Raw genomic sequence first — 12,598 nt, forward strand, 5'->3', positions numbered from 1 at the left:
CTTTCCATCACTGTCCACTAGGTGACGTCAAATTCCCTTTTAACACAACTGCAAATGGAACGTTTTCAAAGTTACGCTCAAAATGAATAAGAATGCAATAATGGCGTGTCTTGCAGCGACAACAAATACTGTATGAGCCACTTTATCACGAGTTGAGGCAGATGTGATTGATTATCACTTTAGTGAGAGAGGCGAGAAAGAGAGACAGAGAGAGAGAGAGAGAGAGAGAGAGAGCGAGCGAGCGAGCGAGCGAGAGGGGGGGGGGCGATCCATGTTTAAATCTTGGAATATTAGCTGGGTCGAGTCAACAATGAGGTGTACATTTGGCCGACCAACCTCCACTTTTCGCCTTTTCTAAAGAGACATTTCATTGTCCCACAACCGTCGTGAGTCTACGATGAACGCGGCCGAGCAGACGGTAACGTGGCTCATTACGCTCGGGGTGCTGGAGTCTCCCAAGAAGAGCATCTCTGATCCGGAGGCTTTCCTCCGGACGTCTCTCCAGGACGGGGTGGTGCTGTGCAAGCTGTTGGAGCGACTGAGACCTGGGACGACGGACAAAGTATGTGTTTAGAAAGACTGACAAACGGAGCATTTATTTCTATATTACACACAATCTAAATAGAAACCAATGAACACGAACAGAAGAACATTTGTTTTCGGGGGGAAACTATGGCTATGTATTCAACGAATGATCTGTAAATTAATTACCAGGACTCAATTGTGTTAAAAAGGTCGGTCTATTTCGAAGTAAAGGCGCCGCACTGCAACATCCGCTTCTGTAGGTAATACTCATCTTGCGAAGCAGATCATTCGTAGCCAATCAATACATGATGTATTGATTATCGTTGTTGTGTTTAGTAAAAAAATAACACAAAAGCCAGTGAAACGAAAGAAATTAGCGTCGAATCCTTAATTTGAAAATCCAAACGGAATTCTAGCTGGGCACTGACGTTAGTGATCACTGCTGTACGGCACAACAAACCACGCTTGAAATAAACGTTATTTCCGTGAAGAAAAACATTGTTTATTTTTACCGGATTTGTTTTCGTTGTTTTTTTTTTTTTTAAATCTGTGTTACATTCTGCTCTAATTGGGCGACTTCTTATGTATAGTTTATTCAGGAACCGAGGACTGACAGCGAGTATCAAGTCAACATTTGCGAATTCATCAAAGGCATCGGGGTTTTCGGCGTGCAGGTGGGTCACTCTATTCACGTTTTTATTAATATGCTGAAATGACATTTCTGTGTACGCCCACGTTGATATTTATCGTTTCCCCCACTTTAAAATATTGATATTCAGGTGTGCTTGCATGCTCTTGTAATATTGGACAGTTACAGGTGCGCAGCCAGCGCACTATTGGGCAGGAAACGTCACATTAACGCGGAACTGGGACTTTGAATGTACTCAAACTGTTTAACGTGAATACGAAATACCGTGGATAATTGTTTTCAGGGTTTCTGTTGAGTGAAAAGTTCATACAGCGATACGATCACCACTACTAAGCACTACCAAAGGAACCGGTCAATGTTTAACTGTGTAAAAATGCTACATTATCAAGTTATTGCATCCTGCCAGTGGGAGTCATGGGAACAGGCGGCAGGAGTAGTTCAGTTTTAAACTCTGACTTGAGAATGCATTTGGTAGGTGTTTGTCTGACGTGCATTCTTTCCAAATACTACAATATAAAATGCTTTAATTTGAGTTTAAACTTGAATGCAGGAGCAAATGTAATGCTCTTTTCAGACCTCAAAAACACACACAGGTTATTGACGTTTGTGGAATCTGGAGTCACAATGGAAAAGATCAGATTGCACAGCACAAGGTCCAATGTTGATGTCCATATTGTCAGAAACCGCATGGAGAGCGTAGTGTGGGGTGGGGTGGGTTGGGTTGGGTTGGCTTGTGGGGGCTCGGTGTGAAGAACAAAAGATGAAGAGGAGAGTCGTAGGCTGATGTAATGCAACATGTCATGCAGCTAGTGGATTTTCCAATCAGGTTGATTAGAAGTCAACAATGATGCTGGATGCCAAGGCCTCCATTAGTGGCAGCCTGTCCGACATCAGCGTGGTAATTCAGACAATTCTGCCTGTCTCTCCAATCGTGGAGGACTTCTAAATCTGGTGGAGCTGACTGATTTATCGGAAACCATTGCGGCCATATGTTTTGACGCTTAACTAAATTATTTGCATGATATCTCTCATGCGGATAGCTCTCTGGCCAATCACAGGTACCTTTACACTCTCTTCAATCAAACCATCACAGAATATTGAGTCAATATTATGTAACAGCAGCAGCCTTACTCAGCTAATGGAAATGGTGTTAAATTTATGCAAGTACCCTGTATAATGGCTACTCCTCGTTATGTGTTGGAATATGTTGTAATGCCTAACAATTAAATGCAGTACTGCAGTAATTAATTACAGTACAAAGTGGACTATTGTTCATTAACCTAATGGTAGTTAGAGAGGTGAAATTTTATTACAGCGATTGTGTCGACCTACTTCACAGCCAGACTACATTAATCACTGCATACTGCCATGCACTTGACAGCACTGCACTGGGGCTCTGGTTTATTTGAACAAATTCAAAGTGATATTAAATGCGTAATATTATTCATCAGCCATCTGTAATTCACCTTGAAATGCTCCAATCATGCCTTGGGAATCTTTGTGTGTTGTTTCACAAGATTAGGCACTTCAGAGGTATTTTGACAATGACTGTGCATGTGTGCGCCCATGTTATGTGTGTAATGGAGAGATTATCAGGGGGAGCTCAGACTTGGAATAATCCCGCCTCAGACTGTAGATGGAATTGCATTCTACACCTAAACACAGTGCTTTCAGGAAGGTGTGTGTCCTCATACTGTAGTTGGATGTTATGATCCATTTAGAAGAAGAGGATGCTCTCGCCTGATTATGCATCTTAATATGGTCATGATGTTGCATGTAATCCATCCCCTAAATTCTGCAGCCTTTTGAGGTCAATGACCTCCTTCAGGGGCTGCACTTCACCAAGGTCCTAAACTGCTTGGTTGCACTGAACAAAGCCACTGAAGGTAACAGTGTTTCTATAAATGTTCTCAATTGTATTTTAAACATATTTTGTGAATTTAAAATGGCTCATTGGTTGTGCAGATTCAGGTGTTTCTGTTTGTGTGCCACCCTCCGCCACATTGAGGATGAAATCGGTTGATTCTGTGAACAGTCAAAGCCGTTCCTCCACACTGCAGCCGCCACAGTATCACAGCCTTGTAAGTTGTCCTGGCAAAGGGAGCAAATAGCACTCACCTGGTAGCAGTCACAAACAGAGCTGATTTCACATTTTGTTTTCCTATTGCATTTTAATGCATGTGCATTTCTTTTGTCGCAGGACATGTCTGAGGGCAGTGGGTGTGGCCATTTTCTTTTCAAGGCACGCTTCCCTTTCCAGCAGACAAATGAGGACGAACTTTCTTTCTCCAAGGGCGACATCATTAATGTGAGCAGGCAGGAGGAGGGGGGCTGGTGGGAAGGTTCGCTCAATGGCAAGACTGGCTGGTTCCCCAGTAACTATGTGCGGGAACTAAAAGGAAGCGGTGGGTGCAGCAATGTCAATACACTTCTATTATCTCATATGCAGATGTCCAAAGCAGTGAATGTTCAAACATTGTTCTCAAGCGAAATGGGTGCAGTTGAAAGTTGTGTTTCTTTTTATGTATGTAGTTTTTATTTTTTGGGAGGACGGGTGGGGGGGGGCAGTAAGGAAAGGAAGGAAACTGGACCGACAAACAAAGGCAGGAAGTTCCACAGATGCTAAATGGAGAGGAACATCCTGAACATTCAGTGTGGAGAACATCAACTGTGATTGCAGGGGGCTAGTTCCAGATTGGTCTGGCTAACATCAGTTGTTTTACTGTCAGGCTAAAGGCTACCGTCACACATGCCTGACATTATCTGACATTGACAGGCATGAAACACAGTTTACAGCAAGCGCCCTAAAAAACAAGCGATTAGATTGTTTCTTATAAAAACTCAATTAAATATTAATACCCTGCTTAGTATGCTTCTGGTCTGAATATTATCTCCCTTTTTCTTACTGTGCAGACAAGCCATTCGACAAACCAAAGTCTGGGACGCTGAGAAGCCCCCCAAAAGGTTTCGACACATCTATCATCAGCAAGACCTACTACAATGTGGTTAGTGGCTCATCTTCATAGATCCTATTGTCAGAAGTGGGGTAAACTGATTGATCATCTGTCAGTCACAGGACAGACACATACAGTGGTGAAAAAAGTCTACGGCGCTTGTGTTCCAATTCTAGTGTTTTAAGTCACATTCAAGATCATGTTAAATGCAAGCCCACCACCACTTAAACTGCCTCTGATGAACCCCCCAAAAATGTTTGATGTTCTACCAGTTAGGGTTTCCTGACATTATTGTAGTCACATTTTACGGTGTGAGCCTTGGTCGGCCGAGACCTTCCGCGACATGAGCTGGATCTCATTGTTCAAGTGAAGACAGTCATCATGAGGTGGAGGTGGAAATATGCCACAACAGTGACATTACTGAGAAGTGGACACCCCTCCATAGTTAATTTGAAATAAAGACAAAAACAAAACTGGCCAGGGGTGCTGCCAAGAGGCCACGTTGAAGTACACATGACAACAACACCACCCCTAACAACAACAGAAATCAGTTAAATTCTCTCAAACACAAGTGGGGAAATGTGTTACGGTGTGATGAAATCCAAGGTGAACGTTTTGGCTGTAATTCCAAAAGGTATGCAAGGTGCAAACTGGAGGGTGACATGGGAGTGGATTTTCACTCCCGTTCCATCCCACTCACACAGAAGAAAGCCCGTCCCAGTCTCAGACCATTGTTAAAAAAACAAAACAAAACAACTCCTGTCCCATCTCATCCTGGTGAAAACGACTCCCGTGCCGTCCTGCTCCCGTTGAGAATGACTCCCGCTACCTCTCCTATTTTGGAAGTTGGCTACATAAAAAAATGGCTGCACATCTGTACGAGCTTTTCTTTTTCCTATTGAATAATTCTGCTTGCGTGGACTTTTTATCTTGTATCGTCCCAATCTCGTGATTAAAGATAAAATTGACTCCCAGGGAATAGCGGGATTTCTAAAACATTGTCACCCTCTAGCATGAACACAACACCGCTCATCACCAAAAGAACACCATACCCATATAACCTACCTACCTGAAACATGGGGTGGCAGCTGTTCTTTTCTTCAGCGAGAACTGGGGCTTTAGGCAAGGTGGAGGAAATTATGACCACTTCCAAGTACTAGGCAGTGTTAGCAAAAAAAACAAAACAAGCAAAAGACGACAACAAAGGTCTACACAGATGAACATTTTGGGGTTTATTAGAGGCACTTTAAATGGTGGTGTTGTCTGCGGACTCCCATTTAAGTTTGAACGTGACTGGTTAATTGTAAACAGCCACATTCCCAGTTTTATGAGGGTGTAGATACTTATAAAACACACTCCCCGCAGTTGTTTATTTTTTTACTTCCCTTCTCTTAAATAAATATTTTTTTTCCACTTGAATTTCACAGGTGACAAGTCATTAATGGCGGAAAAAGTGAGCAAAAGATTTATCTTGGTCCTATTTTTTTCTATCACAAAATCCTGGCATTAGAAAAGAAGTGTGTAGACTATATAGCCACTGGACAGACAGAAAGTAGTCACATTGACACCTACGGACCAACAGAAATTGAACCGGGCACTAGTAAATAGCAGTGCACGTATCGACAAAGCATTCAGACTGACATTCACACTTATGGAGAACTTCTCCTTCACTGAATTTCATGTAATGCGCATGATTTTATATGGTTGGTGGATGCTGGAGCATCTGGAAGAAGTCACACAATAACATTTCCACACGGAGGCCCAAGGTGAGTTTCAAACCTAGAAATGTATGGCTGGGAGGTAAAAAACAATCTGCACTTGACTGTTGCTTTGTATATCTTCTTTTAGTGGCTCTACCAGTCTTAGATTTTGTAAACGGTTGCAATCCACAATTTTTGTTATCCGTGTGTACATGCGCACGTGGGCATGTGCGTGTGTATATGCCTGTGTGGTAATGTAGGTTATTTCTTCCGTTCCATTGGTTTCTGGGACAGCTTTGCCTCAGGGTAGGTGCGCCTCTCGGTGTGCGCGGGTGTTTTAATAATGCAAGCTGCCACAGTCTCCCTATCTTCAGTCTGGGGAACCTGAATCTACCTTACTAACCAACAGATTGGCCCGCCTTGGGTAAAATGTCAACAAACGCGAATCATCACGTTTTGCCCTTCATCGCATGGATCCTCTCAAAAGGACGAAGTGCCGAGATGCTTTTAACTTTTATTGTCTTGTCTCTCTACATGGTTACATTTTGTGTTTTTCAGGTCCTCCAGAACATCCTGGAAGCAGAGAGGGAGTATTCGAGGGAACTACAAAGTCTATTGGGATGCTACCTGCGCTCCCTCCAGCCCACAGACAGGTTAAGCTATGTTTTTGATACATTTTCCCAAGACTATATAGTGAAACATATTCACGCTACAGGATGAAACATCAGGGAATGTCAAGAAATTATTGGAAAGAGAAGTAAAGAGCTTCTGAATTAATGAATGAATCCTACCTGATTCTCTGCAGGCTGAGGGGTGTGGACATCAGCCACATTCAAGGAAATCTCGAGGAGATTTCGACCTTTCAGCAGATGCTGGTTCAGTCCTTGGAGGAGCATACAAAGTCAGTAGCCACATCTGTTTTGTCTGCTACGAATGAACAAATGATGCCTTTTCAGTCTTGTACAGTAGATGCAAATATTCTCCACCTTCCCTGCCCCCGTTCAAATGGCAGGTTTTAGTGCGATACGGTACTGGAAAAGAATGAGACCAAGATAAATCATTTAAAAACGTTTTTCACCATTGTGACCTGAGCAAGGGAATTCAAAATCTGGTGACACAAGTTTGTGCACCCTTCTATAATCGGGGATGTGTTCAGTTAACCAGTCACATTCAAAAGCCCCGTTCACACGACAAGATTTACTCCGACGCAGCACTGACTCTACGCCAGTGGAGCGTTCACACGTGCAAATTTACTTCGACGTAGCGCCGCTCAACAGCCTAGTGCGCATTAAATTTGATCCACCTCAGGGAGGTGGTTTAAAAATTTGCTCCGAAGCAAATGCTCGTTTGCGAAGCAGCACCGAAGCAAATGTGCGCGTGTGAACGCAACTGGCGTAAATTTGCTCCAGAGCAAATGCTCGCTTGCCGGGGAGTGGCCTCGCTACGCGCTGGAAGAGTCCATACGGGTACTTACGCCACGAAGTCGTCCACTTGTTGCTGAAGAAATCGAAGGATACGTTGTTTTCGTTCTCTTCTGTATTACAGCAATCTTTCTTTTCTCGCTCTCCTGCGGCGTCTGATAATCGACCACATCGTTGATTTCTCCGGAGAAGAAGCCATTTTTGTTACAATCGAAGGAGGGGAAATGGTACTTCCTTTCCCCGCCTTCTTCTTTCTTTACGCATGCGCATGTTTTACTGCGAAACAAAATACTGCCCCGTGTGACCGCAAGTGGAGTTACTTCGGCACTACGTCGGTGCAGCGTCGCTCAGCGGCTTGTACGTGTGAACGCTCCACGAAATTTGTTGCGGTGTAAAATATATCGCATCAAAATACTTCGGTGCAGCGTCGGAGTAAATCTTGCCGTGTGAACAGGGCTAATGTCATGTTAAAAGGGAGTCAGCATGCAGCGCTACCATTTAAAGGCCCTCTGATTAACCTCAAATGAAGTTCAAATGTTTTGGGTTTTTTTTTTTTGCTTGAAGCTTCTGTGCTAATCCTAACAAGTATTTGGAACTGTTCAGAATTTGCGCCACCTTGAATAAGGCCCCAGTTTGGGCTAAACAAGAACAGGTGCCTCACCATGCTTAACTGTAGGTGTGGTGCTCTTTTGGCAGTAAGAAGTGTTCTGACAAACATACCTTTGGGGATTGTGGGCAAAAGGTTCAATCAGTTTCATTGGAGCATAACAGATTTTCCAACTTTGGTATGGGAGATTTCAAGTCCGTGTGTGTGATTTCGTTTCGTTAGATTAGGCTTCTTTCTGTCTTGCCACAGTAGCCCATAGCTCAGACATATGAGAGATTGTTGTCACATTTACCAAACAGCCAGTAAATTCCTGCTGCTCCTTCAGTGTTGGCAGCCTCCCTGACCAAGTTTTCAGCTCGTATTTTTTCAACCATTTTTGGAGGGATGTCCAGTTCTTGGTTAGGTCACCTTTATGCAGAGCTGTATGGACTGAGCATTTAGAGCCGCTTCGATTTTGTGTGAATTGATATGAAATGACCCTTTTGCAACAGACACGCTCTCGCCTTTTCATGACTGTCAGGTTTAGAACCAAACCGAATAATGTTTTGGATCCCAGAAATGCAAGCTCGGACAAAATGCGAAAACAAAAATATTTATAGAAAAGTGCAAACAGAAATTGCTGGTCACAAGGAGCCAGGAAAAAACAAGGCATAAAAAAAGCACTTTCAAAAGGCAAGGTACTAAAGCTTACTGAGAATACATAAATGAAATGACAAGAGTCCAAATACGCGAAACCAAAATGAAGAACAAATAACGTAATGATGAAAATACTTAGGACACAAGGAACTATGAAAACCAGAGTGACTCTGAATGAGATTGAGAGGTCTTGAAAACAGCACTTGAAGCAATATAGCGAGCAAGGTCAATAATCTGACAAAGCGTGGCACAAGTCCTTAAATACAAGCCTCGATGGTGATCGGGAACAGGACAGGTGCGCCGGCTGGAAGGAAACGCCCTTCACTCCAGATGGAGCTGAAACAAAACAAACAGACACACAGGACAACGACTTTGAAACGAGCAGCGGGAGTGACATGGGCCACACTTGATCCTGATTGGCTCAGTGTACTGTTTCTACTGAAGTTGGACCAATAGGCCGCCTGCCCAAGGGAAGAGGTTGAGCAGGTTTGGTAGGCTATTATATGTTGGTTGGTTCAGTTTCCTCTCTATATTTGAGAATGGGTGCTCACTCTACTGTGAATTGTGGACCGGTCTCTTGGGTAAAAATAAATAAATAAACAAAAAGATCAATACCAACCCATCAGCCCCGGAACACCATCTGCCCGGTCCTCACTGTGTTGGTTGGTACTTTTAATACCTTGGAAATTCTTGTTGCATTCTTCTCCTCACTAATACCTTTGGTCTGTTGGAGTTTTCTGCTGGCTATGAATTGTGCTGCTAATGTGATGACCTAAATGTCAAGGAAAGCCCAGTGATATATTTGGAGTTAATCAGAAGCACTTTAAATGGTGACGGGTGTCCACTAACGCCAATTTAACATGAGTTGTGATTGGTTAATTCTGAACACAGCCAATTCCCAGTCATACCAATGTGCAGCCACATTTCATCACGTTTACTTTTACTTACCCTCGACAAAAAACAAAGTATGATATGTACAAGTTGCATCCTGAGCATCTCTTGAAATACACACATTTTTAGGGCTTTTTGCACTTGAGTGCATAGACATCTGGTGTTACATTTGAAGTAATCCAGCACTGTCAATGCTAAAGTCACTAAAACCAACAAGCACGGTGAAATCAAATAGTCTCTGGCTTTATGTGCTCTATTTTTTTTTTTAAGGCTTCCAGAACATCAGCAGAGGATAGGAGGCTTCTTCCTGAGTCTAATGCCCCAGATGAAGAATCTTTATGTGGCTTACTGCTCAAACCATCCATCTGCTGTCAGTGTGCTCACTCAGCAAAGGTCAGAAGCCACATTCGCTATTACCTGTCAATGGGCATTTTCTCAACGATTTAGGGGTAGCCCATAATGCTAGGACAGGGAAAGAGGCTCATGAAACGCGAGGAAACATGTCTCAGTTGGCTGTTTTGCAGTGAGGAGCTGGGTGAGTACATGGAATCCAAGGGGGCATCTAGTCCGGGGATTCTGACACTGACCACCAGTCTGAGTAAACCCTTCACTCGGCTCGAGAGATACCCAACCTTGCTCAAGGAAATGGACAGGCACATGGAGGTACAGTACCTCTGTTGCCAAGGAAACGCCGAGCTAAATGAAATGACTTTTTCCTGGAGATCAACACGAACCTGTTTGATGTTCTTGTTCTCAGGACCAGCACCCCGACAGAGTTGACCTCCAAGCTTGCATGGCATCATTTCAAAGCCTTACAGTAAGACAGACACACGCGGCCATCGGTCTGCTCAAATATTGCCAACCTGTGAGGTGGTTCATGGCGTGCCGTCTCCTGCCGCTTTGTCCAGGCCCATTGCCAGGAAGTGAGGAAGAAGAAGGACCTGGAGTTACAGATTTTAACTGAGCCAATCAGGAACTGGGTGGGGGAGGACATCAGGACCCTCGGCCCCATTCTTCATATGTCCCAGGCTGCGGTCCACTCTCTCAGCTGTCAGGTGAACCCCTGGCGCATTTTGACCACGCACTGAGCTGCGACATAGCGAGCGCAGAGTGTAAGAGACACTTTGATGTCTTTTAGGAGTCAAGTGAACGCTACCTTGTCCTCTTCCCTCACACTCTACTCTTCCTCTCTGCAAGCATGAGGATGAGTGGATTCATTTATCAGGTTTGGTTCAATGCGATCTCCCGCTTCGATATTCAATCAAGACAGCTATGTAAAGTGATCATTACGATGCACCGCTTTCAGGATCTTCAAGTGTTGCTGGAATGTTGAAGAAACAACATTGTGAGTTTGTCTTTGCAGGGGAAGATGCCGCTGTCAGGCATGCTGATCTCCAGGATAGAAGATGGGGAAACCATGAGGAATGCTTTTGAAATTTCTGGTCCGCCCTTGTTTTGACATATTGAATCACAGTCTTTAATTTCTTCCTTTCGCTCTTGTCTCACGTGCCTGTGACTTTGACTTAAATTTGCTTTTCAAAGGCAGCATGGAAAATGTAGAAAATCATTTACAGGTCGTGTGTGTGTGTGTGTGTGTGTGTGTGTGTGTGTGTGTGTGTGTGTGTGTGTGTGTGTGTGTGTGTGTGTGTGTGTGTGTGTGTGTGTGTGCGTGCGTGCTGTGCAGGTGCACAATGTGACCGAATGCAAGTGGAGTGCAACAGCCAGCAGGATCTGCTGGATTGGCTGGACCTTCTCACCAAACACACACACACCCCTGCTGCACACACACACAAGACTCACTCGGTGTGTCACACAGTAAGTCTGTCTTTCTACTCCTCGGCTTGGACAAACCGACCAAAGTTCATAAATGACTGCACTGGCACTCCCTCCAGTTGGCCTCCCTGCCTGTCACCCCTTCCCGGCACTCAGAGTCTCACGGTGGAAGCAACGCCTTCCACACCCTCCCTCATCTTTCCTCTTATGGCGGAAGCCCCATGTGGGGGGCCCTGGAGCCCCCGAGCACCCCAAAACCTTGGAGCATGAGCTGTCTTCGGCCTGCGCCCCCTCTACGGCCATCTGCTGCCCTTTCCAACAAGGAGGTGCTTATTGACCGGCTGGTTAAAAACAAACCACGTACACTCCAGTTGCGCTTTTAATCATTTTGTTCTTTCATGTAAAACTACTCCCCTAGTAAGCACATTAATTGTTTGCAGGATATGAGTAAGAGTCCAAAGAATATGAAGAAGCTGCTTCCCAAGAGGAAACCTGAGAGGAAACCCTCTGAGGAAGACTTCCTTGTCAGAAAGAGTAAGAGAGTCAATCTGAACCAGGGGTCTCAAACTCAATTTACCTGGAGCGAATGCATGGATGAGGCTGGGCCGCATCAGGTTAAAAAAAAATTACATTTTTTATATTTCCTTCTTTCTTTCTTTCTTTCGTTTCTGATTGATATAAAAATCATGTATATATATTAGAGCTGTCAGTTTAGCACGTTTTTATTGGCATTAATTTAAATGAATTTTAACGGGATTACATTTTTTCTCGCGAGATTAACACGGTAGACGTCACAGCGGATGTTATGTTGCTCTATAAATAAACCAGAAACAACACAACAAGCGCGCTGCATAGGTCCACGCACGTTTGTTTTGCCAGCCACGGCAGCGCGAGACACCGAAAACGGATACTTAAAAGAGTTTATGAATAATAAATAATAAAAGTTTACTTTTAAAAAGTTGCCAGATTGCTCCACTGACAAGACCAAAGTTACCTGTATCATACAGGTATACAATGTATGCCACTGACGCGATTGTTACTTGTTTGGAACTATTTTGTGTGGAAGGTTACAGTGTTCCGTGTCCATATAAATAGAGCGGGTGGAGCTTCTCTGTCAGTGACAGTGACGGTGCGCTGAGGCGGTGACATGACAACAAAAGTTCAGCAGTGCAGTGGTAGCGACCTAGCGAAAATAAAATGTCTCCAGTGTTGTCATCGAACCAAGTGTAGTCATCCGAAATGATGTCTACACAAAACCGTAGAGACTTCCGTGCAAGAAGGACCAACAGACTCAACATAGCCTGACTGCTGTGTTCAAAGCAAACTTGAGAAAAACGAAATATGCAACCATGGCTTAAATCCACTATAGGCTGAGTACTAGTTTACCTTAGATGTGCACTTTATAATGTTATATTGCTCTGTTTTGATTCCATAAAAAGAGC

General features: G+C 43.9%; 1 protein-coding gene across 2 annotated transcripts in view; it reads left to right on the top strand.

Moving 5' to 3' along the window:
- Window positions 1-233: 233 nt before the first annotated feature.
- The window catches only part of arhgef7b (Rho guanine nucleotide exchange factor (GEF) 7b), a 14,914-nt gene continuing 2,549 nt past the window's right edge, over window positions 234-12,598 (top strand). Inside the window, exons 1-17 of one of the 2 annotated variants that reach the window (XM_019878549.1) lie at window positions 234-562; window positions 1,116-1,199; window positions 2,976-3,060; window positions 3,140-3,255; window positions 3,375-3,579; window positions 4,088-4,179; window positions 6,387-6,481; window positions 6,634-6,729; window positions 9,654-9,776; window positions 9,908-10,046; window positions 10,141-10,200; window positions 10,292-10,438; window positions 10,522-10,608; window positions 10,747-10,825; window positions 11,068-11,198; window positions 11,276-11,482; window positions 11,597-11,690. In XM_019878549.1, the coding sequence (XP_019734108.1) occupies window positions 398-562; window positions 1,116-1,199; window positions 2,976-3,060; window positions 3,140-3,255; window positions 3,375-3,579; window positions 4,088-4,179; window positions 6,387-6,481; window positions 6,634-6,729; window positions 9,654-9,776; window positions 9,908-10,046; window positions 10,141-10,200; window positions 10,292-10,438; window positions 10,522-10,608; window positions 10,747-10,825; window positions 11,068-11,198; window positions 11,276-11,482; window positions 11,597-11,690 (2,005 nt within the window). In that variant the 5' untranslated portion in view covers window positions 234-397. The remainder of the gene's footprint in view (window positions 563-1,115; window positions 1,200-2,975; window positions 3,061-3,139; window positions 3,256-3,374; window positions 3,580-4,087; window positions 4,180-6,386; window positions 6,482-6,633; window positions 6,730-9,653; window positions 9,777-9,907; window positions 10,047-10,140; window positions 10,201-10,291; window positions 10,439-10,521; window positions 10,609-10,746; window positions 10,826-11,067; window positions 11,199-11,275; window positions 11,483-11,596; window positions 11,691-12,598) is intronic. The other variant, XM_019878550.1, reaches the window with a different exon arrangement.

The sequence above is a fragment of the Hippocampus comes genome, unplaced genomic scaffold (genome assembly GCF_001891065.2).
Source record: "Hippocampus comes isolate QL1 unplaced genomic scaffold, H_comes_QL1_v1.1 scaffold345, whole genome shotgun sequence".
Taxonomy (NCBI): domain Eukaryota; kingdom Metazoa; phylum Chordata; class Actinopteri; order Syngnathiformes; family Syngnathidae; genus Hippocampus; species Hippocampus comes.